The sequence below is a fragment of the Rhinolophus hipposideros genome (genome assembly GCF_964194185.1).
Source record: "Rhinolophus hipposideros genome assembly, chromosome: 23".
NCBI classification, from domain to species: domain Eukaryota; kingdom Metazoa; phylum Chordata; class Mammalia; order Chiroptera; family Rhinolophidae; genus Rhinolophus; species Rhinolophus hipposideros.
In genome coordinates, this window is record NC_138069.1 from 30,516,886 (window position 1) to 30,541,607 (window position 24,722).

The following is a 24,722-nucleotide window of genomic DNA, read 5'->3' on the forward strand; positions in this document are numbered from 1 at the left end:
ATGTATACACATTGTGAAATGATCTAAGAAATCTTAATGTCCTACTAAGATATCTGGCAGCATGGAAAACTTGAAATTTCCAGTTTTCATGAATGACACTTGGTTGTCTGTGCATTAATTATCATGTTGCCTTAAATTACGATTTTCGATGATTTCAACATTTGCCTGGTAAAGGTATGGAATCATTCAGGATGGTAGTCACAGAGTCAGACCCCCCAGGTTCAAATCTTAGCAATGACCCTGGGTAAGTTACCTTACCTCTTGAGCATCAATTGAGGAAACTGATTTGTAAAATGAGAATAGCAGAAATTATTTTCATGCGGAGTCATTGGGAGGTTCGAATGAAATAACGCAAGCACAGCACTGAAATAAGGAGCCTGGTACACAGCAAGTGATGCATTCATGCTTGATATCACGACTGATACGGTTACTCACGACTGTTGTGGTTTGTGGTGGGTTATCGGGTGGCAGTAGCAATTGTATTTCTGACCCAGTATTTTATCTATTTACGATATTTAGCTCTCTATGATGATAGCTCTTCCAGACTGACCTGCCTGCAAACCTGTCCTATTTAGATTATCTGCCATGTTACAGGTTACCATAAGCGAAATTACCAAGGGACCAGTAAGTTTTGTAGGCTAGCAGCTGCCTGTACATACGCTGCTGTTTCTCTTTTACACGATTGGTAACACACTGGGGAAATCCTCACTGCTTCTTTGCTTATTCCCTGCAAAGTGGGAGTGATTTGGGGGGATGGGCCCCAGTCAGGAAGGACTCCCTGGATGGACATGCCCCTTGGACAGGGAAGGGGTGACAGGTCCTGACATTGGGCCCCACCTTGCAGGGTGACCTCTAGGAAGTACTGGGCATACTCCCTGAGGCACTCTTTGGTCTTGCGGGGGCAGGCGGTGGGCCAGCTGTGGCAGTGGCGGTCCTTCTGGCTGACAGAGGCCAAGAGGTAGTAGTCCAGGAAGTGGGCAGGCGTGGGCAGGCAGAGATTCCAGCTGAAGGCCTCCAGGAGCAGCAGCTCCGTGCTCAGCAGCTCCTTCTTGGTGAGGGTGAAGTTCTGGCTGCTCAGGATCCTCGTACTGTTTATCTGCTCCAGCTTGGGTACACGGTCTTCTCTATCCTCGAACTTACCTGTGAGAGAAGCAGAGGTTACTGGAAGACAGCACTCGCCTGCACCTAGGAAGTAAAGGCCCACCTTAAAGTGCCTGGAAGGTGCTGGCAGGGAGGACAGAAAGCCAATAGGCCCCACTGCTTAAGGCGTAAGAGCACACACTCCGGATCGGTCAAACTTGGGCTCGAATCCCCAAGACATCACTTCTAGCTGTGTGATCATGCACAGATGTCTCACCCTCTCTGTGCCTCAGTTCTCTCATCTATAAAATGGGACCTATACCTCACAAGCTGCAATGAGAGAATGCACACCAAATGTTCAGACCAGCACGAGCAACACAGAAAGTGCTCAACGGCAGGTAGCAACAGGAGTGAGGGTCTGGGAAGCAAGGTGAGCCCTCCTATCTGGTCCTCACTAATTCAACCTCAGGACTGGTCAGAGGGTCTGGCCACAGTCAGAGGGTCTGGCCACAGTCAGAGTGACCTTACAAATTTGACCTGATCCCTCCAGATGTGGAAAAGCCCTTCAATGGCTCCCCACGGTCCTCCGTATTGAGTTCAAACTCGACCAATGGGTTTTTAGTTAGGGTTCTCTCAGAAACAGCTTGCTTGGGAAGTGAGCCTGGGAAAGATGGGTAGGTGGGAGAAGACAGGAAAGGGAAGCAAGCCCAAACGGGCACATAATCAAGTGAGCCACCACGGTGGACTGCAGCTTACGCCTACGAGGAATGCTGAGAAACAATGTAGAATACGGGCCTTGGCCGAGGGAACCGAAGCCCTGACATACCAACCCATGGCAGTCGTCCTCAGGACAGACATACAGCCCGTGGCAGTGGGGGTCCGACTCACTGAGGGTCACGGTACAGGGCTGTGGCTGGGAAGTGGCAGCCGCCACGGTGGGAGGGAGGCTCTGCAGGTGAGGCGGCTAGGAAACCACCCAGCCTTAACACGCGTCCCCGCTCTGGGGAAACCACACACACCTGGCCATGCTCTCCATTACTGCAGTGCTCTGAAGGCACTGAGGTCTCCTTGCCTACAAGCCTCATCTACACAGCCCCTCTGCCCGGAGCACCCGTCCCATCCTCATTCTGCCACAACGTGTGCTTGGAGCTCAGCTGCCTCTCCGCATTCTGCCACCCTCGCCTTGCCCTCCACCTTCAAAGTCATTGTCCCTCGGAGGCTTCCCTGGCCACTGTTCCCACCTACTGCCTCACCCCCACCTCAGATGGTGAGCCCTAAGTCCTGGCCTCGCTCTGCTCACCTGGGGCTGCCAAGCCCAACCTCACAGGCTGCAAAGCAGCTGCTGAGCGCGTGTCAGAAGAGGCAGCTGAGCTCAAAGCACACGTCTGTGCCCATGAAGGGAACAGCCAACTAAGTGTCCACACACCTGTGCATAACTGCCAGCACCTCTGACCCAGTTCTCATCAGACTTGCATGCTTTTGAGGAGAGATGAAGAGGTAACCACTACAGGCTGCCTTGCAGCAGATACAACACACTCCCAGGCAGGCTCAAAACATGTCACTGAGAAAGGAAACGCCGACTCTGGGAAGCCCCGCATCCCCACCTTCTCGGCAAGCCGAACACCCACCAAGTGGAAGAAGATGGAGTGACATGAACCTTCGGTCTTTGATGGGGAGGAGCTGAGAGAGTGGAAATGTACAAATATGTAGAAATGTACAAGACAGTGAGGAGCAGAGACGACTGCCAACCGGCTCCTAAGCAGCTTACAGCACCCCAGACACATCTTCCCGAGCCCTATCCTTCAGGAGTTCAGCCTGGCACGGCGCCACCTCCAAAGCACACACCTTCCCTTGTCACACACGCAGGGGCAACTCAGCCAGGTAAAGGCAAGGTCAATGCTGCCCAAGGAGGGAGAGCCTCTTGGGGTGCTGGAAATCGAGGGGCATGCCTTAGATGACAAGGCCTTGCTTCATGGCCCAACACCCTCCCTCCACAAGCACAGGACCCAGCTGAGTGGAACTCAGACCCTCCCCCCCTTACCATGTGTCCCCCAGAGCTCAGTTCAGAGGCCGCTGGATGTCCTCTGGGCCCTGCTCACACTCAGACTGCTTGTTTAATACCAAGTATTAATTTTCCTGGCTGGCACCTGATCCTTAATAGGTACTTAACAGGTCTAAGCCCCATGAGGACAGGAACCATGCTGCCAGGTGCTGGCACCGCCCCTGGCACACAGTAGGTGCCCAGTGAATATCTGTTTTGAAGGACTGGTTCTCTCGAGATAGTGAAATTTTATGCCATTTGAACTATCCTCTAAAGATCTCTGATTATCTGTATTTCCTAATTGTTTTCTCCAGTGATTATGTATTCTTTGTGCAATTTAAAAAGAAACAACATATATACACATCTATTTTTGCAAAACGGTCACGCTTTCCCTGAACCTTGTGCTGACGTGGGCCAACAGTTTGCAGGCACTCAACACATACAAGCTCTCTTTGCTTTGCCGGAGCAGAAGGTGGCACGGTCACAGTCCCGGTAGAAACACGCATCGTGCTGGGGGCGGCACTGAGACCCTTCCACGGCATTGCTAGCAGCCAGCAATCTATTTCAGCGGGCAGATGTGCTCAATCAGCTTAGTTTCCTCCCTGCCCTCAGTGCTTTTCAAACCTTTCAGAGCTCTGCTTTTCCGCCAGCCACCAATGCCAAGAGGATTACCCTGAAATGGAACGGGCCACGGTTACTGAGGAGTCTGAATTCGCCTCCTGCTTCTTGGAGACCCCCATGCAGGAGGCCAGAGCCAGGCAGAAGGGGGTCTGAATCCTCAACGTGTTGGCTCTGAATGTAATAGCACTAAACTCCACAGGCCTCTCGTTTCCCTCCTAGGACTATGCCCCACGTGGATATGAAATGGCTGTGCCAAGGGAACGTGCTTCAGGGCCCAGCACACAGGGATACCGAGAGTCCTATGCTGGGCCGAGCACTGTGCTTTGTGCTGCACACGCGCCGGATCCTGCCGGTTCTGTTCGGATCCCCAGAGACTCAGAAAAAGCTCGGAGAACCGAGGAGCAACTACACAGCCTCTGCTCTTAGCGGCTGGCCTGCCCACCCCAGCTCAGCGACTCTTCCCCAGCACAAAACATTTCACAGCCAGAAAAGATTTTATGAGTTTCCTGGTGTTGCACGTGCCTGGCAGACACTTATTTCCTCCCCGCCTCCCATGATGGTGAGTGGGGCCAGCTCTTTGTCCTCAGCACAGCACCACCAAGCACCGCCACTCAGCTGCCTGCTCCTTATCAACAAGACAAACGGCACAGACAACAGATGCCTGCAAGTCTTCAGGCAGGTCCCCTGGGAGGGGCGGGGGACAGTGGTCCAAGTCTTTCCAAGTCAGAAAAGAGCCACAGACTCTCTTTAACATGGTTGATGTACTTTTTTATTTGGAAAATTTTTCCAATAAATCCACAGAAAAGATGAAAGAACAGATGAACCCCGATGCCTCTCCACCAAGATTCACCAATGGCTGACACTGAGCCACATTTGCTGTGTGTGTGTGCACGTGCCCGTGTATGTACATATTGGCTTTGCTGGACCATTTCTAGTTAGGTTGTAGATGTGACATGCCCTCCTGGACACTTTATCATCCATCCCCGAGGTCATTTTCCTGCATAATCATAATGCTTTTAGCAATCCTAAGAATATCAGCATTATGCAATAACATTTCCTAATATTTAACCCATATCTGACTTTCTGCAAGGATCCCTAAAATGTCTTTTATAACCTTTGGGGTTTTTTTGGATCCAGGATCCAACAAGGCTCACACATGGTGTTTGTTATGGCTCTTTAGTCCCATTCTTTCTTTGATTTTCATGATACTGTCTCTTTGGGTGAATCCAATTATCTTATAAAATAAAACGCCCCATATTCTGGACTGAGTGCTTCCTCATGATCGAACAGTTGGGCAAGACAACTACACACATGAAGGTTTGTCCTTCTTACTGGATCACATTAGGAGTTGTTAATGTCAGTTTGTCACAACAATAGTTATGCTACATTTGATCGCTTGGTTAAGGTGGTGACACCAGATGTCTCCATTTTAAAGGTATCATTTTCCTGTGAAATTAAGAAGTAGTCTGTGACGTGACACCTTAAGGCTGTGAAAATCCTGTTTCCCAAAAATCTTAAATAGTTTGAGATCCATAGATGACCCTTTCCTGAACAAATTACTACATTGTGATGGAAAAAGAATTTTTAACAATTCTATCATTCTGTCTACATTTTTATTTTTGGATGTTTATCTCAAATTTGAACAGCAGGAACCCTATCAATATACTTTTAAGATAAAAAAAAGTAGGGCCAGCCCAGTGGCCCCGGTGGCTCAGGTGGTTGGAGCACTGTGCTCCTAACACCGAGGTCGCCAGTTCTATTCCCACATGGGCCAGTGAGCTGTGCCCTTTATAGCTAAGATTGTGAACAACGGTTCTGCCTGGAGCTGGGCTTCCGTGAACAGCCAGAGGTCCGCTGCGGCGGGCAGCCTGGTGGCAGGAGTGAAACCTGCAAATGATGCCTTTTTGGACCCTCTGCAAACCTGGCTAACTGATTCCTCCCAGCACTCCCAGGGGTTGGTGCGATTCTGGGCACATCACACAGTCAGTGGACCTAAACCCTTCACCACATGCCAGGCCATTCTTCACACAGCAGGCCTAGGAGGGGCGCACACACACACTGGCTTTTCTTTCTTTTTCTTTTTAAATGCCTTTTTTTTATTATTGTGGTAAAATGCATACAACATAAAATGTACTACTTTAACCATTTTTAACTGTACAGTTCGGTGGCATTAAGTACATTCACATTGTTGTGTAACTAACCTCTAGAACTCTTTTCATCGTGAGAAACTGAAACTGTATAACCATGAAACAATCACTCCCCTTTTCCCCGCAGCTCCTCCTGGTAACCCCTATTCTATTTTCTGTCTCTATGAACTGACTAACCCTAAGAGACTGGCTTTTCTTCTTCTACCTACTGTCCTAGCAATCAAACCTTAAGCAGACCAAACAGGATTCCTGACTTTTCTGAAGTAGGGCCAAGAGAAGCAATACTTTTAATTGCTTAAAAAAGACAAACAAAAACACACTTTATTTTGGAAAATTTTATATATACAAAAAAATAGAGAAAATGTTATAATGAACTCCCATGTATGCATCACCCAGCTCTAACAATCATCAACACTTAAACACTGCCTTTAGAAAATTCTCTAACAACAAGGTAAGTGGCACAAAACAGGATTCTGTAAAAGGTCCGTGTAGCCCCGTTTCTGACATCCAGGCCCTGTGCTGCCCACTCTCCTAGACAGTGGTCCTGAGTAACCCCCAACAGCCCTTCACGTCTGGCAAGGTGCCCACTGACACACTCATTCAGGAGAGAAACCTAGGATCAGAGGTGAGGCCAACGAGAACCAGGTTTTAAAGCAAAAGCTGGCTATTCTTCTTTCCTTTGAAAACAGGCAACGCTACTGGCCTGGCTGTGCTGGATGGCCAGAATGGACACTACAGTGGCTACAGCCTCCTTCCCCTGGACTGTGACCTTGGCTCCCAGAAAAGAAGGTAAAGGGGAACGTGGAATCCATCCAAGGCCTTTCTCAGATGGGTCCTCCCCACTGGCGTGGGACTTCCCCAGGTCACACAGCGGGCTGGCAAGAGGCAGAGATTCCACCTCAGGATGTGAGCTCCAGAGGTCAGGGCAGCTGCAGGCCAGGCTCCACCACGGCCTGGCCGGCATCAGAGACGGGACGCCTCTGCGGGACTGAGCTTGCTATGCCTTTCATCTGCACGAGCTGTTCATTCTGGTAACAACCCTGGGAGGCTGGAAGTTTTCTACATGGAATCAGAAATGTTAACTGAGTTGCCCAGATCACCCAGCTAGCCAGTAAGGGACAAAGCAAAATGAAAAGTCTAGCTGTCTGCTCCATGAGGGTGGCACCACACCTGTCTTACAGAACGTCACAGAACCCCTTCACCTAGCACAACATCTGGCATAGAGTTAACACTTAATAAACAGGTGTTGTTGTTTTTTTAATGAATAAATGGCTCCAAAGTCCACAGCTTTTTAAACCATAAACAGGAAATGTCAGATATTGTCACAAGGATCCCTACAATCCCATCTCCATAATGAGGGTATCTATCTGGGTGCAGGAATTCCCATGGATGAGGGAGTCAGGCCAGTTGCGGCTCCTCCCCATCTCACTGCCCTGTTCTTTACAAATACGCTTGTCTTCACCCTCCCCTCTGCTCGTGTTATTTAGTAACTTCATTCCAGAGCCTGTGCACTAAGGAGCTGTACGAGCAACAGGACTTCGTTTTTTCTTCCAATGATAGAACTGACGTTGAAGAGGGTGTCTCTAAAGGGATACTTTCTGTAATGAAGGACCACCCCAACTCTGGCCAAACCAGCTTTTTCATTAAAAACCTCTTGGGCTTTCTGTAGTTTATTAGAGGCCAGAAGGGTACCTCCTACATCCAGCAGACAAGCGTCTGAGGAATAAGGCGAGACAGATTTTGAGCAATTTGCCGGAGAAGCCAGCAAACGACTCTGAGGCCAGCACCCTCTGAAAGGCTGTTTTACTTCGTGACACAGCACGGAGGGGCAGACAGCACTCTCGTGATGACCATGCTGGGTTCTACGAGGCTCGGCCACGTACTGCTGGGTGTGGTCTGGGCAAGCCTCAAACTCCTGGGCCTGTGCAATGGGAACAATTGTGGTAAAGATGACATGAGGGTTTAGCTGCTGAGAAGGGTGCCCAGGGCTTAACAAACATCAGAAATCATTCTTCTGTATAAACCTCTGCTCGATTCAGGACCAAGAGAGCAATCATGGTCACAGATACAAGGACAGTTCAGGTTCTAGGTAGGATTTGATGTGGAGGAAAGAGAAAGCGAGGGACAGAGCAAGAAAACCCTCCAGCTACAAGACAGAGAGGAAGCTGTGAAGACCACAAGGAGTGGGGAGCAGGGAGTGGGGAGCAGGGAGTGTCCCCCGCTACTCTGCCCTTAAAGACTTGCTGCAGCCATGTCTAAGATCTCTGGCCCCTCCAGAGATCCGGAGGTTAGGAAATGTCCCGGAGAAACAAACCTCCAACCCCAGCCATACCTGGGCTTCAGGGGCCCTCTGGGTAGACCCGGAAACTTCCCTCCTCAGGAAACGAAGACAAAGCTCCTTTCCTGTGCCTTGCTCCTTCCTCTTAAAAGCACGGCTGTTCTGTTTGTGGCTGCATCACTGGTGTCTGAGACAGACCAGGCCTCGAGAAAGACTGAGTAAGTTAATGAATGCATGTACATTTCTGACAGGCTGAATCAATACCTGACTCCATCTTTGGAAACAGGGACTAGAGACGCAGTTTCGTGCCCTTGTTTTCTTCAGGAGGAAATTCTAAAAATGCCTCCCAGGTCAGAGGTGGCATTCAGCCAGCTGGGTCACACACTGGCTTCCCTTCTGGCTACAAGGACTTCCCTGTCTCACAATGGAGCAACGGGTACGATGCCTGATATAGAAACACTCAATAAATATTAGCCATTCAATGGTCACTGAGACCAGGATCTGCCTTCCGTCCCCAAATTTTGATTATATAAAAAAATGTACTGAGTTTACAACTAATTTTCATTTTATTCTTTATGTATTTTTTCCACAAGGAATAAATATCTTTCCCGCTGAAGAAAAGCCGTTTAAACTTCTCAGAAGACAAGACACCACTGTTGGGACCTTAAAAGCTAGAACCGGCAGAGTAACTGCCAAAGATGGTTCTAGAAGGTGGGTCTGCCCTTATCCAAGACTATCACAGCATGAATCTGCTTTACAAGTGCCCATAGGTCAGGAGGTGTCATACTTTCCTAGAAGAGTCCCATAAATCCCAACATGTCAGTGACAAAGAAAAGACTTCCTGTCTAGACACTGAAATGCTTATAATTAAAATGAAGACTTAGGAGGCTGGGAGAGGCAGAGGCAAAGCAAGCTGCTCGAAACACCGCTCACACGAAAACAATCTCTCACCTCACCACCCAGGGATGTAATAGGCTGGCATATTTCCTTAGGGTCTGACAGTAGTTTTAAAACCAACTGCAACGGCCTTTCTGGTATCATCACAACCAATGCTGACGAGGTGGTAGGTGCCCAGCGAAGGGTAGGCAGCTGTGAGCTGGGGAGTGAACTCTCCACAACGCGGAGTCTCCTTGGTGAGGCAAGGGCGAGCTGTAACCTCTGGGTGGTTCTCCCAGGGAATAAGGGACCTAATGAATAAGGACTCTAGTGTTTTCTTCCACTTTGGCAATAGCAGGAGAGTGGGTATAATGCAATCCTGGCCATTAACAAGGGAGAAAGTACTACAAGACACAAGTATTCATTACAGAGAGTAAAAAGAAAATAAAAACGACCACCTCACTGCGGGCAGCCATACTACAGGTAGTGTGAAGAGCAGACAGAGTGCCTGAGGGCAATGTCCCGGCCATCTTCCCACTAACTGTGAGCCAGGGAACTGTGTGAGTAAGGCTGTTCTCCTAACAGGAAGGACAGCTGGGTTTTTCTTAGAAGGGCAACTGGCTTGTTCCTGGCATGTGCCCAGAGATCTGCTGGTAATGCCTGGCTGAAGGCTGCTTAAGATAGGGACGTGATCTGCTTTGTGCTCCACTGTCTCCCAGGCTCAGCGCATAGTAGGTACATGTGTATGAAATGAATCATCTTCCATGACAAGGACTGCAGATGTTCCTTCCATTCACCACTGTCTCCCCAGGGCTGAACACAGCGTCTGGCACAGAGCAGAGGTGGAATAAATTGTTTTTTGAATGATTTACTGTGTGGGGTCAAAGGCTCCTGAACAGTCCACGTTCAATTAACTCATGCAGTTTAAGATCTCCCCCCTGCCCCCAACCCGCCCTCCACAAAAACCCTCAGAGCCCAGAACCCCAGGCTCTGGACAAACAGGTCTGGGCACTAGACTTGCTAAGGCCAACTGTACAATTTCTGAGTTTCCAGCCCAGCCAGCTGTCTGACAGGCACTTCATACAAAATCTTCCCTCTGAACTATCCCTAAGCCTGCCAGTCTGCAGAGATGGGAACAGGAAATGGAAAATCACCATGTCCTTCCTCACTGTGCTGGAACACTGAAGTCCCGAGTCCGGATTTGCACAACGTGGCCCTCATGTGACAGACCACCTTTTTCAGTCTGCCCTGGGCTGTGTGGCCACCCATCAGAAGGTGCACCATGCACACTGCAGCAGCATTTCTGAGGAAACGATCAACAACTGTCACGTTTAAGTGCACACATGCAATGTAAGACCTATTCTGATTTCTGAAACGTGAAACCATGGCCGAAAGGAAATGTCATATTCCTCCGGGCACTCTTGTGTGAGACGCAAGGAGCTGTTAAATTATCTCCTGCACGGGGGCAGCCATATTTCCTTACAGATTTAGGTTTCATCCTGTGAGTACGTCCCATGCTTTGTTCAAAATACACCCCTGAGAAAGGCCACCTGGAAAATCGACCCCTTTGCAGGCACTGCTTACAATTAGTGCTTGGAGGTGGTGAGCTGGTGGGCTTAACCTCGGCAGGCAGGAAGCTGGTGCCTCCTTCATCCTTTTTGCCAGGAGGGATTAAGACTGCTTTCAAGTTTCCGAAATCTCCAACAGGGCAACCCCATCCTACTCCACTGCCCTGCTGTCAAAGAAGCTGCTTCTCAGAAGCAACAGTTGCCAAAGAATCAAAGCAGGGGGAGGGTAAAAGGAGGGAGGCAGGGGTGACTAAGGGGGAATGAAGGCGATTTACTGGGAGAAAGAGAGGCAGGCCTCTCTTAGAATCTTAGATGACCAGCGCACAAGTGTCCAGCAAGCAATGGCTTTTACTGGTACCTACCCTAAACGATGTGCCTAATGATTTCTGGCTAAAGGAGCATTCAAAGCAATTGGTCTGGGAACTCATTCCTCGTCTGGACATCCTGACAGGACAAGGCAGAAAGGTGGAATGCAAATGAACTCCCCGTTGAGGGGCACAGAAGAAAAGCCACAAGTGGACACTGGTGAGGGGCCAGGATGCAGGACGGACATTACCTCTCTTCTTTTTTTATTTATTTATTTTTATTATTATTAGTTTCAGGTGTACAAGACAAGGTAATACTTAGACGTTCATCATTTATATCCCTCACACTGTGAACCCCCCTCCCCCCATCCATTATCCCTCGGACCTCACACCCAGCCATCACATTATATATATAAAATTATAGTTGGCATTCATTAATGTTTAGCTTCTGGTGTACAATGCCATGATCCGGCATCCACATTATCTCTGAACCTCTCTTCTGATAGTTTGTTGTTTAGGTGGAAGGCGTGGTTCCAAAGGCTCCCGCAAATTAAATTCAATTTAATGAAAAAGGGATCTTGTTTGCAGTTAGGTTTTGTTAAAACCTCTGCAAGGCAATTTTGCACTATTTATCATAATCTTAAATGCAAACGTCTTTTGACCAAAACAATCCCACCTCTGGGAAGTTATCTCACAGATATATTCACTCCTGTACACGTACAAAGACACGGGGAAAAGGACAGTTGTCATATCATGTATAGCAGTGAAAAAAACGGATGTCAGTCTAACTGTCCATTGTCAGAGGAATGATTTAAACAGATGGCAAGGTTTATAATATGGAAGACTCTGCAGTCAGTAAAAAGAGTAAAGTAAATCCACACAAACTGATGGGAAAGATATTCTTGAACATACACTGAAGAAAGCATCTTTGGCATTAATCCACTTGTGTAAATATGTAGTCGATTCTAGTTATTCACAATTATTATGTTAAAGTCGCTGCAGACATTGAACTAGTGAATACTGAACCACACTCCTAGGGGAAAGTATAAGGTTAGGCTCCCGTGAGCTTCTGATCACAATCAATCACTACATAACCTTGTTTTGTATGTATCTGTGTAATATTTTGTTGATTCATTATCTGAAATTCATAGCCAACAGCATTATATTAGTAACTCATGCCTGAACAAAGCTTATCTAACACACATATTTTCTCCAAAAGGTACACACAGCCTTCTTGGACTTGGGAATACTAGAGAGCATCCCCGCACTATGGTTGGGGGCCATTTTAAACAGCAAAATCACCAACAAGCCGACAAATGGGAAAACATGGAAAAGGACACTGGATTTACATACGAGGGCTGAAATAAGAAGGCTGAGAATTGCCTTGTTCCATCTTAGCTGGAAACATGCATGCAGGGCAGCTCACACTGCTGCTCGGCACATGTCTGTGAACGACTGCAAAAGCTCTGTGAGCAATGAGTTGGGGTTACAAATAAATTTCAGTTGAGTAAGTGAATTCGGAAGTATGGAATGTTCGAATCATGAGGATTGACTGTACATTGGCATAGGCTCAGAGCATTGCTAGAAAATATACCAGATCAATTCTGGAAGAAGACACCTGCTCCCACAAGTTACGTCTAGAGAAGGGGATGGATGGATATGAGATGGAGAGAAAAAGAACAGAAAAGGGAGGCAGGGAGAGACTCTGGCAATGTTGTTTACTGGGCAGCTTCTTCTGATTCCTTTTCACCACCTTGTAAATGAAAATGGGTTTATTTTCCCAATTATGAAAACACATAAGTACATCTAGGTCCGTAAGGATATATACCAGACTGTGGGAACGGGACTATGGATTTTGGGGGAAACTAGTTCTTACACTAGGAACTTCGGTACCTTTTGGATTTTTTACAATCAAAATGTATCTCATACTTGTTGTATCCTAATAATAAGGTCTTACATGTAAGGCCATGCTACCCTATCGAAAAGGTCAGTGGGGTGGCCTTTCAGGTTTTCTCTCCCATCCTCCCTCCTTCCTCTTGCTGTTTCATGCTCTCGGGCTAAGGACTCAATACACAATCATCTCTGAACAGCCAACAACCAGGCAAAAGCAAAACTCCAAGTTTCCTCAAAAAGTTCATCACAGAATCATCATATGACCAGCAATCCCAATTAGGTTTGTACCCAAAGGAAGTGAAAAAATGGTGTTCAAACACAACTGGTACCCAAACGTTCACAGCAGCACTAATCGTAATAGTCAAAAGGTAAAAACAACCCAAATGTCCATCAACAGATGAATGGAAATAAATGTAGTATACCCGTACAATGGAATACTACTCAGCCATAATGAGAATTGAAGTACTGATCATGCTACAACGTGAATGGACCTAGAAAACATTAAGTGAAAGAAGGCAGACACAAAAGGCCACAGATTATATGTTTCTTTTTATGTGAAATATCCAGAATAGGCAAATCCATAAGGGCAAAAAACATATTAGGGGTTGCAGGAAGTTGGGGGTGGGAAGGAAGGGGAAATGACTGCTTAATGAGTAGGAGGGTTCCTTCTGGGGTTATAAACATTTCTATTATCAGTAAGTAACGAAGCTACTGTCTGTCACCAGGATGATGATGATGTCACTCTGTCCAAGCTAATTCACCTGGAAGTCGTGGGGTTTCCATGTTTTCAAATTGTCCTTTTAAATTAAATATCAACAACAAAAAGGCAGTTGAGGGTGGGGTACTGCTGTATAAGATGAAAGATTAAATGAGGGTGGCTCTGATTATTTATAGTATATCTACAGCTAGACTATACGTAGACTCTGTCCTGTGTTAAGTAGGAAATGCAAACAATTACCTCAGTCATAGAGAGACAATGGGGCGGCTTTGCCACTGGTTCACCATAGAACAACCTACAAGATCTTGCTTTTAACACCTCCTTCCAAGGGCCTGCAGACATGGGTCCTGGCCGGTCCCGTTTTCTGGGGAAAATGGGGCTGTACGTAGGCGAAAAGGTTCCATCTGTGCAAAGGCTCTTATCTGGAAGCAGCTCTCAAAACCTAAGAACTGACAGTTGGGGGCAAGAAGAACTGGCTCTTATCTATCTGGGAATTATTTGGTATGGAATTAGCAGAACTTCAGACTTCCTTGTGGCTGACAGTCAGCATGGGGAGAGGGGAGGGAGGAATGAATAGGATTTCAGGCTGTCATGGAAACTTTTCTTTCCTTGGGTCTCTGAGCATATGGCAGGTGTCCTGAAACCTTCAGTCCTGCCCCGAGGCTGGCTGCTGGACCTCAGACATGCGGGAGGGGGAATCTGCGTCTCTATCTGCAAGACCCCTCCCTCCGCCATGGCAGCAGCAGCACAAAGGAGTCTCCAGTGTGTGCCTCACGTCCCAGCTCCCCAGACAGACGCTGGGGGAGAGCCTCCGTGGTCCCATGGAAATCTAAGTCCCCTGCCCCCCGTGGCCTCGATGCAGCCCACAGATCACAGACAGCGGCAGGGCAAAGGCCACGGGGCAGCTTCTCCTGAAACGCGATGCCCGTTCTGCCTTCCGCTGACGGGATGTCTTGCAAGCCCTGCATCTCTTCCCAAGACCAAAGAGAGCTAGCTGCATGTTGACTTGGGACTTTGAAGTAGCAAGCAGGCTGGACTCTCAGCAAGACTGGCTTGTCTGTGTCACATGGGAAATCCAGCTGGTCCAAGGTAGAGAAAATCACAATATTTGAGGCAATAAACCCAAAGCAGCCAAAGGGATTATAAATAACAGCAGGTGGACGTGCCAGGGTGGCAAACCAGACAGAATTTGGAAAAGTCTAAAGCTTCTGGAACTAGGTGATCATGCCCGTGGGGGGAAGGGTCATGGCAGTGTGCCAGGAGCAGACAAAGCCACGGGAGAAAATGGGCGCCATCTTCCTGCAGCATCAGTGGGACTCAAGGATGTGGAGGAGACAGTAAAATCTGATTGAATTTTAAGGAGACAATACTAGATGTCAAGGAAATGTCATGATGGTTGCTGGCCACTCTGGGGTATTCCGCTCTTCTGCATTAAGGGCTACCGTGTTTTCCCCGAAAATAAGACCTAGCTGGACCATCAGCTCTCATGTGTCTTCTGGAGCAAAAATTAATATAAGACCCGGTCTTAATTTTTGCTCCAAAAGACGCATGAGAGCTGGTGGTCTGGCTAGATTTTATTTTCAGGGAAACACAGTATTTGGAGAAGTGTGGGAGCCCAGCTCTGAAGGAATCCCCTGCTCCATTCATTTAGCACATAAATATTTTTTTGAGGTTTTACTATGTGCAGGGCTCCCTTTCCTCCCTGAAACTCGCTGTTTAGTGGGGGATGTATGTTAATTAAAAGTATACAACACCATGGGACTGTATATCAGGGAGATCTTACCTGCAGAGCACAGTGGGGGAAGGCTTTCTTGGGGGTGCCAGCCTGAGTGACATTTAAACAGGACCAGACAAGCAGGGAGAGGAAACGGAAATCCCTAGGCAGAGTGAACAGCATGTGCAAAGTTCTGTGACCAGAGGAAGCTTGGCTGGAATTCAGGGAATGAAGAGGGGAAAGGCCAAAGGTGAGAGAGGCAGGACCTTGACTGCTGGCCTTTATCTTAAGACTGCTGGTAAACTAGAGGGTGATTTTAAGTGGCACAGTGGCATGGCAGAATTGTGTTTTAAGCAGAATACCCGAGCAGCAGCACATTCAGGTAGTAATCCTTACCAATGCAGACAGATGGTCAAAGCTATGCTGTGTTTTTAGAGAGGCGTCTTTGGAAGATGCAAGCCCCGAGAGGGCTGTACCCAGGCCTGCTGCCTACATAATAGATCCTGCTTAGGCCCCAATCAAGCAGTCACATTTCTAAACACCTCTAAGAACAGTGGTTGCTAGGGTTCCCCCCTCTCCCAGCACATTCAGAGGTCTCACACTAAGACGCAGGTGACACAGGGTTAAGTGCACAGGTTCTGACACCATGCAGTTCTGGGCTCAAATCTTGCCTGCTATGTCCTAGCTGGGTGACCCACGGCAAGTTTCTTAACCTGTCTATGCCTTGGTAAAATAGGAGTACTAAGGTCTCATAGGGTCACCGAGTGGCTTCATGACGATCAATCCTTTAGAGCTGGGCCCCCACACTTCTCTAAGTACTGTGTTTTCCCGAAAATAAGACCTAACCAGACCATCAGCTCTAATGCGTCTTTTGGAGCAAAAATTAATGTAAGAGTGGGTCTTATATAATACCCGGTCTTATTTTACTATAAGACAAATGCTTTTAGTACTCCCATTGCCGGATATATTAGAGATGCTAATGTTGATTATTAATAATATGCGTTTGGACCCTGCTAAGGACGAACACAGACAACTGCAGAAATGTACAATGATTTGGGAGCACCTGGGCTCACTGAGAAGGAGGAGGCAGCCTAGGGAAGAGAGGACGCGATTTCTACATACTTGCGAGTAGGAGGCAGGAGACCGCCATGGCGTACAGTTGCTTGGAAGTGGTGATGTTATAGCGATCCAAGAAGTGGTCCAGCAGGTAGACGGCCAGGTGCCGGGCTGTGGGGCAGAGCTGGCAGTGGCTGCTCAGCAGGGTCAAGATGTCAACAAAGAACCGGCGGCTCTTCAGGAGTGGGGAGTGGGCTCGGAAGGCAGGCATCTTCAGTTCCTGGAATAGGAAGGGCACAAGGGCGGAGGGGTCAGGGCTGCCTCCTGAGAGCCTCCAATGGCTAGAAAAACGAGAGGTGGGAGCCTGCCTGATGGCTGGTTAGGGGGCACCGATCCCCTCCATATCCTGTTCACTCTCCTTCAAGTCCCAGGATGGCAGCCCCTCTATTCCAGATTTCTCCTGGGCCATCTCCCATCTACCCACGCTCAGCACAAGCTTGTAAAGTGTCACCTAAATGATGACAGAGGCAGGTGAAGGAGACCATCGGCTCCATTCCCGGGAAAAGGCTGACTACTGGAGATTATAGAATGTAGGAGACCCACATCCAAATTCGGGTCTACTACCCAACCAAGATGTGCTACCCTTGTCACCTGCCTTCACCTTTGTTTCCTTCTCAGCAGATGAGGGTTAAAAAAAAATGAATGGAAAGCACCTAGCACATCCTAGCACATAGTAACTTCTCAGGATCCACAGTTTAATTCCCCTGTAGATGGGCTGTGAGAGCCAAAAAAAATTCATTGTCAAAAAGTTGTTAAAATCATAGTACAAAGAACTCACAAATACCTTCACCCAAATCCATTAGATGTTTACACTCTTTTGTCTCTCTGCCTGCACATATACTTATTTCTAAAAAGTCGACATCATACATTCCCCCAGGAGGCGACTTTTACCTTGCAATTTATATACTGCCATGTCATCTGAATTTATTTATCTAACACAAGAAAAACTGAGTGAAACAGCAAACCAACTAGGATTATTATGACAGGAAAAATTTTCTTACATATCTACCATATTTACAATTTAACCAAAGCAGACCAGAAACTATTTATTTAGGAATTATCTTAGCAATGCTCTGTCAAATGAAGAAACTAAAGAGAAGAAAAACTAAGGAAAAAGAGCAAAGGAGAAGCTAGCAGAAAAGCAATTGTGAGAGCTCACTGATAGCAGGCTCATTGGGAGATGAGATTAAAATAAATTGGTGTCCTTTCTCTGTATAATGGGACTTTACTTAGGTAGCAAGACCTCTGGGACTAGGAGATAGTTGTTCGTTCATTCATTCATTCATTCATTCATTCAACAGATACTAATTCATTCATATCATTCAGTAAGTATCAAGTACCTTCTACCCATCAGGCATTATTCTAAGCACTAGGGATACAATCTGGTATAAGACAGACACAGACCTAAATGTAAGATTAAAACTACAAAACTCTTGGAAGGAAATGGAAATCTTTATCACTTTAGTTAGGCAATAGTTTTATTCTCTATAATACCAAAAGCAATGAAAGGAAAAGTAGCTAAGCTGGACTTCAAAATTAAACTCTTTCATGCTTCAAAAAGATAGCATCGAGAAAGTAAAAAGACAACCCACAGAATGGGAGAACATGTTTGGAAAGCATGTATCAATGAGACTGTATTCTGAATATATAAAAAACTCTTCAAATTCAACAATAAAAAAGTAAACAATCTAATTTAAAAATGTGCAAAGGACTGAATAGATATTTCTCCAAAGAAGATACAGAAATAGCCAATAAGCACATGAAAAGATGCTCGATGTTACTAATCATTAGGGAAATGCAAGTCAAAACCACAATGAGATACCACTTCACACTCACTAGGATGGCTATTATAGAAACAAAACCAGAAAATAAACAAGTGTTGGTGAGGGTCAGGACAAATTAGAACCTGCATACACTGCTGGTGGGACAATAAAATGGTGCAACCACTGTGGAAAACAGTTCCTCAAAATGGGAAATGTAGTTACCATATGACCCAGCAATTCCAATCCTTGGTATATACCCAAGAGAAATGGGTATTTGCCCACACAAAAATGTGGATACGAATGTTCATAGCAACATTTTCATAATAATATCAAAAGGCAAACAACCCAAATACCCATCAAACGATGGATAAATAAAACGTAATACATACTCATGTATCCACACGATAGAACATTAGGCCATGAAAAGGCATGAAGTACCGATACATGTTACAACGTAGATGAACCTTAGTGAAAAAAAGTGACGCTTAGTGATGACGCTTAGTGAAAAAAAGCCAGTCATAAAAGGCCTCCTATTGTATGATTCCATTTATGTGCAATGTCCAGTATAGGCAATTCCCTACAAACAGAAAGTAGATTCGTGGTTGCAGGGGACGAGAGGTAGAGGTGAATGGGGGGGTGACTGCTAACGGATGCGGGGTTTCCTTTTGGGATCATGAAAATATTCTGAAATTAGATAGCGTTGATGTTGCACTACTCTGTGAATACACTAAAAGCCACTGAACTGTATACTTCAAAAGGATGAATTTTATGGTATGTGAATTATATCTCAATAAAGCTGTTATTAAAATATACGACGGACACATCACCCATGCTCATGGAGTTTATGGCCAGTAGAAGAGAGCGAGAAGGCGATCAAATACAAATAAGACAAATACAGAATTCCACACTAATCAACATAGGAAGGAAAGCTGCGGGCGGTAAGAGCCCCCAGCTTCTCTCAGGGCAGGGCTGTCTGCCTTGTGAAAGTGAAGCTGGAGCTGAGATTTCATGCTGGGATCCCTTTTCTTCTGGCTTGTTCCCCCACAGAGGCAGAGGCCAGGACCCAGCTCCTGTGGGAGCCCCAGAGCTTTGCTCCTGGAAGGTGCTCAAAGCCTGAATAAATTAGTTCCTCTCCCTTATGTTTACATATGAAGAAAATGAATTTGAAAAAGTCCTGTAACCCCAGGGCTTCACTTAACAAGCAACAGATCTGAGACGAAAAGACTTTCAGTGCAGACTTTTTTCAACTTTTTAAAAATTTTTTTATTTTTTTAAATCATGGAGAAGAGCTTTTACCCCCAGTTTAACTTCTTGAAGGAAAAGACCTGACTGCTTGGTGTATCCTTCATCGTCATTATTTGATGTATGAGGACACCGTGGGACTTTAAACTTCTTGAGGGTGGGGGCTCTTCCTTGTTTTCTCACCATGTTCTAGTGTGACTAGAACATGGTCTGGTGCCCAATAAATAATCGGTGAAGAAATGAAGGGAGGAAGAAGGAGAAGAAGAGAGGAGAGAAGGACTGACATGAAGTGGTGATACAGAGTGCCCTGGGCCCATAGAGGAAGGTGTGACCATCTGTAGACGGTAGCAGGTCAGTGAGAACCTCAAAGAGAGAGCGGTCTAGACAAGTTTTGGAAGGACGTCTAGGAACTGACTTGTTGAAGATTAAGAAAGAATGCTCAGCAGGAAAAGCAGCACCTGCAAAACCACACAGGTGTCGGTGCCCCATCTGGGGACTCTAGAGTGCTTGGAACAGCCAGACAAGTGGGGTAGGTCTGGACAAAGAAGGCTGGGAGGGTGGGCAGGGTCCCAGCTTTCATGCCCTGCTAAGATATCTGGCCTGCGCTGGAGGCAATGGGGAGCCACTGAAGGGTTTACAGGAGGGTGTCGATGTGAGCATAGAGGTCATGCATGAAGATCTCTTGGCCAGCCTGCTCCCAGGCTATGGCCAGACAGCTGGCCATATGTGAAGCTGCAGCTCCCTGTAACAGCGGCTCCCCTTGCCATCCTCCAGGAGCCCCCGCAAGCTTTCAAGCTACTTGTGTATTTCCTCTAAGCCCTCAGGCTATAGGGCTCTAGGGCTCTTGACAAGAAAAAAACACAATCACAGATCCTTGGTGTTCGGTAAGCAGCAGCTACCGGAAATTAGCCAAGAGAACTTTGGCCCAGGCTGTACTGCCCTCATCAAGGCGATTCAAAGCCCCAAAACACAAGTCAGATATGTAACCTTCTGACTGACTTTCCTCCCTGCTCAGTGCAGCGAAGCTTAACTCCTCCCAGATTTCCCTTTTTGCCAACTGGGAGAAGAGAGCTCACAGCAACACCCTATACTGTGTTTCCCTGAAAATAAGACCTAGCCGGACAATCAGCTCTAATGCATCTTTTGGAGCAACAATTAATATAAGACCTGGTATTATTTTACTATAAGACCAGGTCTTTAATATAATATAAATATAATAAATATAACATAATGTAATGTAATGTAATATAATATAATACCGGATTTTATTTTACTATACGACCGGGTCTTATATTAATTTTTGCTCCAAAAGACGCATTAGAGCTGATTGCCTGGCTAGGCCTTATTTTCGGGGAAACACAGTAGGTCTTCCCTCTGTACACTTCCCTCTGTAGGTCTGCGGGCTTGCGCAGATTCTCACAGGAAGTCATCGGGGCATAAAAGAAAGTTGTAGACTTTGGAACAGGTAACAACAATGCATGTGAAATATGAGTTAGCTGATCGGGCTTCCAGGAAAAGGCTAGTCTCAAAGGTGGGAGGATTCTGAAAGCTAGAACAGCCGCTGGCAATGCTCTTCATCCCCATTTCTGCTGTCCCTCAGATATTGGCTTAAATGTCCTTCCTAAGAGAGGTTTTCTCAACCCCTCCTCATTTCAAATCATGTGCCCCTTGTTTTCTCTCTTAGCACGCTGTTCTTCATACCAAATTTTTACTTATTTATGTGTCTCTCCCTGCTAAACTCTAGCTCCGTGGAGCAGGGGCCATGCCCATTTTGTCTATACCCTTTGCCCAGGGCCCAGAATGTTCCTGGCACAGAGGCAGGTGCTCAGAAAATATTTGCATGAGTAAAAAAGAATGACTAGCCGTGAAAAGGCATGGAGGAAACTGAAATGTGTATTACTCAGTGAAAGAAGCCAATCTGAAAAGGCTACAAACTGTATAATTCCAACCATAGGACATTCTGGAAAAGGCAAAACAATGGAGACAGTAAAAAGGTCAGTGGTTGCTGGGGGTTGGGGGGAAGGATGAATAGACAGAGCACAGAAGATTTTCAGGGAGTGAAACTTCTCTGAATGATACTATAATGGTGCACACTTGTCCTTATATATTTGTCCAAACCCACGGAATGTGAACACTGAAAGTGAACCCTAATGTAAACTATGGACTTTGGGTGACAATGATGTGTCCATGTAGGTTCATTGGTTGTAAAAAAGGTACCCCTTGTGTGAGGATGTTGATAATGGGGGAGGCTGTACAGGTGTGGGGGGAAGGGCGTATATACATGGGAAACCTCTGTCCCTTCTGCTCAATACTGCTGTGAACCTAAAACTGCTTAAAAAACTACGTCTACCAAAAGGAAAAAAAAAAGAATGAATACAAGGATGTCCCTCTCTGTACCGACGTATGGGGGAGCAGCTCAACAGAGACTGTGAAGTCAGGCAGTTCTGGGGTAGAAGATCAACCCCACTATTTACTAACCTTGGGCATGTGAATTCTGAACCCCAGTGTCCTCATCTGGAAAATGGGGGTCACACCACCATACATGTAAATTATTTGACATTTACAGTACTCAGCAAGCGTTAGTGGCCTTTTTCTCAAACTGGGCAACCAGACTTCAGACAAGTTAAGCTTTTTTGCCTCTGTCTGGCTCTGAGGAACCTGCTTTGTACGGGGGAATTCAGCTTTCTACCTGATGTTTTATAGCTGGGCTGGGGGCCTGTGCCGGAAAGGCACCCTGGTTATACCGAGTTTTTCTCTGCAGAGCTCCCAAGCCACATAGAATTACGAGCTGAGTCTCAGCTTCTTCTCGGCCCTGGGACAAGCGCAATCCTTCAGCAAATGAACAACAATGTGGGACGCCAGCAAGCCTGCCCTGTTTGGTTTGAGAGTTCAGCTGATTACTTCCCTAACCCAATTAGGGGGAAAGGCATTCATTACAAGGGCTCTAAGGAGCCGCATTCCCCCCACGCACTCTTGACCTGGGTCAGCGTGAAGGCCACAGCAACCAGGGGCATGAAGCAGCCCTGGTCTGCTGAGCTGCCTGGATTCCAGAAACAACAGAGCAGCCTGCGAGGGGCACAGCCTGTAAAGCTCTCCCAGATTAGACAGGCACTTGGCAGGCACGCTCGCAGCAGCCAGCGGGCGGAAAGGGGGCAGGAACCCGGCCAGGCACGGTGACCTTCCTCTCGCAGGGCCAGGGGCAGCATCAATACAGCCAGCAGAAAGGCCGCGGGGAGGGCAAAGATGAAGAGGGGCGGAGGGGCAGGCAGAGGCTTCCTGAAACTCCCTCCCCGGATGCTGGCTCTTTATCACCTGAGGGGGACAGGAGAGCACATGTACCTCGTGTCTAGAGAGGAGCAGATGACCAGGCAGGGAAGAGGGACAGATGGTCAATATGCAGTTCTGGGGGGAAGGCAGAATCCATCTTACAAAAACCTGCTTTTGTTATCCCAGTAGTTTATTTTATTTTTAAAAATCACAACAGGCTAGAAAAAGACTCTTAGATAATACACCAAATGTTAACAGTGGTTATCTTAGGGGGCTGGGATCTCTGGTGATTTTTACTCTCCTGCTTTTCAACACTGTCTGAATTTTTGAAAAACATGCAACAGTTAACCAGTTTGTTATTTCAATTACGGTGTTTCCTGTTTGAAAGAAAAAAACATGGAGAGAGGGACTAGATAGTCACTGTATTAAGGCCCGACTGAAAATACATCCTTGAGAATTCCCTGGCTACCACACGTCGTCACTGAAACAATCAACCCTTTGATAGTAACATCCATGGCAGCCCCCTTCATCCTCACAAGACACAAAGACCCACCAAGGTCCTACCACGAAATGGTATTTTTCTTTTTACTAATTCTAAATGTGTTCTCTGGCAAATTTTCAAAAGAACAACAAATATCACGTATAATGCCTCATGCACGATAGAGAGAAGCACTACTAACTTTTATGTGGATTCCTCAGATGCTTCTCAGCGCCAACTTTCACAAGATGGGATCATACGTACAAGTGCATCCCATGTCCCCTTTAGACAGCAGTGGAAATGAGGTTTTCAATGGCTGCCTACTGTTGCACTGTAAGGCTGTGCTGTGACTTTACCAGACCCCCGTTTTGGACATCCGGGCCATTTCTCTTCCGTCTGGCCACTCATCAGCACCCACGTGCGGTCCCACAGTCAGCAGTTACTGTTGACTGAAGTGCTTGTTTATTAATGGTCCTTCTTGCTCCCCCAGAATGTGATCTCTGTCCGGAGGGAGGAACCCCTTCTCTCTTCTGGTTCTGGCTGTACCTCTGGTATCCGGCACATAGTTCAGGCTACTGAATATCCGATGGAGTGTTTTGTATGATGAACACAGGTGTGACCTGAGCAAACACCAACTGGAGGACCCTCTCTCTGCCTGTGGCCTGCTATGCCCCCCTTGCCCTAGGTCTTCCTTACCTCGCCCTGCATCATCCTTCCCTAGTTTAACCAATAGGATGTGGGGACCTGCCCCCCTGAGAAGGAAACCCTAGCATTTCTAAGACCAGAGGAGCCATTCAAAGGGAAAGGAACGTGGTGAGTGTCAAGACAGGCTTGAGTGCTTTAGAAACCACTTTTCTTGCTGCTCAAGATCTCGCCTGGGGGTTCCAGAGCAGAAAAGAGGATTATCTGAGAGGGACAGAACTCTGAGACAGGCCAAAGATAAAAGACAATCGAAGATATGACCCACATGAAACCCCAAACCGAGCTACATACAGAGGTGGCAGGGCTGCTAGGACAGGCTTCTGAAGAGTCCAGGTGAGTAGCTTGTCTCTGCTGTACCCCGACTCTTGCCATGCTGACCTTGGCAGAGGTGGCAACCACTCCACACCTGTGCTGGACTCAGAAGAGCCTGGGAATACGAGCCAGGCCAGCCCAAGTGCAGTTAGAAAGACCTCCGAGCCCACAGTCAGGACTGCTGGGCAGGGACCCTGGACTGTCACTGTTGCAAAAAAATTCAGTGTGTGCTTTTCACACACAGGCTCTGCCGGCTCTTTGAGGTTAACCTCAGAGGAGTCTGAGGGTCACGTGTATTGTAAAAGTTCAACGAGTCACCCCTGGCTTTTCATATTAGGGGAGGTAGGGAAGGGAAGTCTTCATTTTAACTCTTGGTGTCCTGCACCGTGTTATTTTCTAATTGCTTTATGATTAACCTACTCATCCTTCGGATGTCAGCTTAAAAGTCACTTCTGCAAAGAGTGTTCTCTGGTTATGTCTCTATCAGATACTTCCCAAGCATGCATCCATTCATCCATCCATCCATCCATCCATCCATCCATCCATCCATCCATCCATCCATCCAACCAACCATCCAACCATCCGCTTTTACTGTTCTTCA

At 46.9% G+C, this 24,722-nt stretch overlaps 1 protein-coding gene across 2 annotated transcripts in view; it reads right to left on the reverse strand.

Moving 5' to 3' along the window:
• Positions 1-24,722, reverse strand: part of CCNJL (cyclin J like) — a 44,406-nt gene that overhangs the window by 4,108 nt on the left and 15,576 nt on the right. For both annotated transcript variants that reach the window (XM_081035313.1, XM_081035314.1), the window contains exons 3-4: positions 16,364-16,577; positions 838-1,140 (exon numbers count right to left, since the gene is read on the reverse strand). In XM_081035313.1, the coding sequence (XP_080891439.1) occupies positions 838-1,140; positions 16,364-16,577 (517 nt within the window). The remainder of the gene's footprint in view (positions 1-837; positions 1,141-16,363; positions 16,578-24,722) is intronic.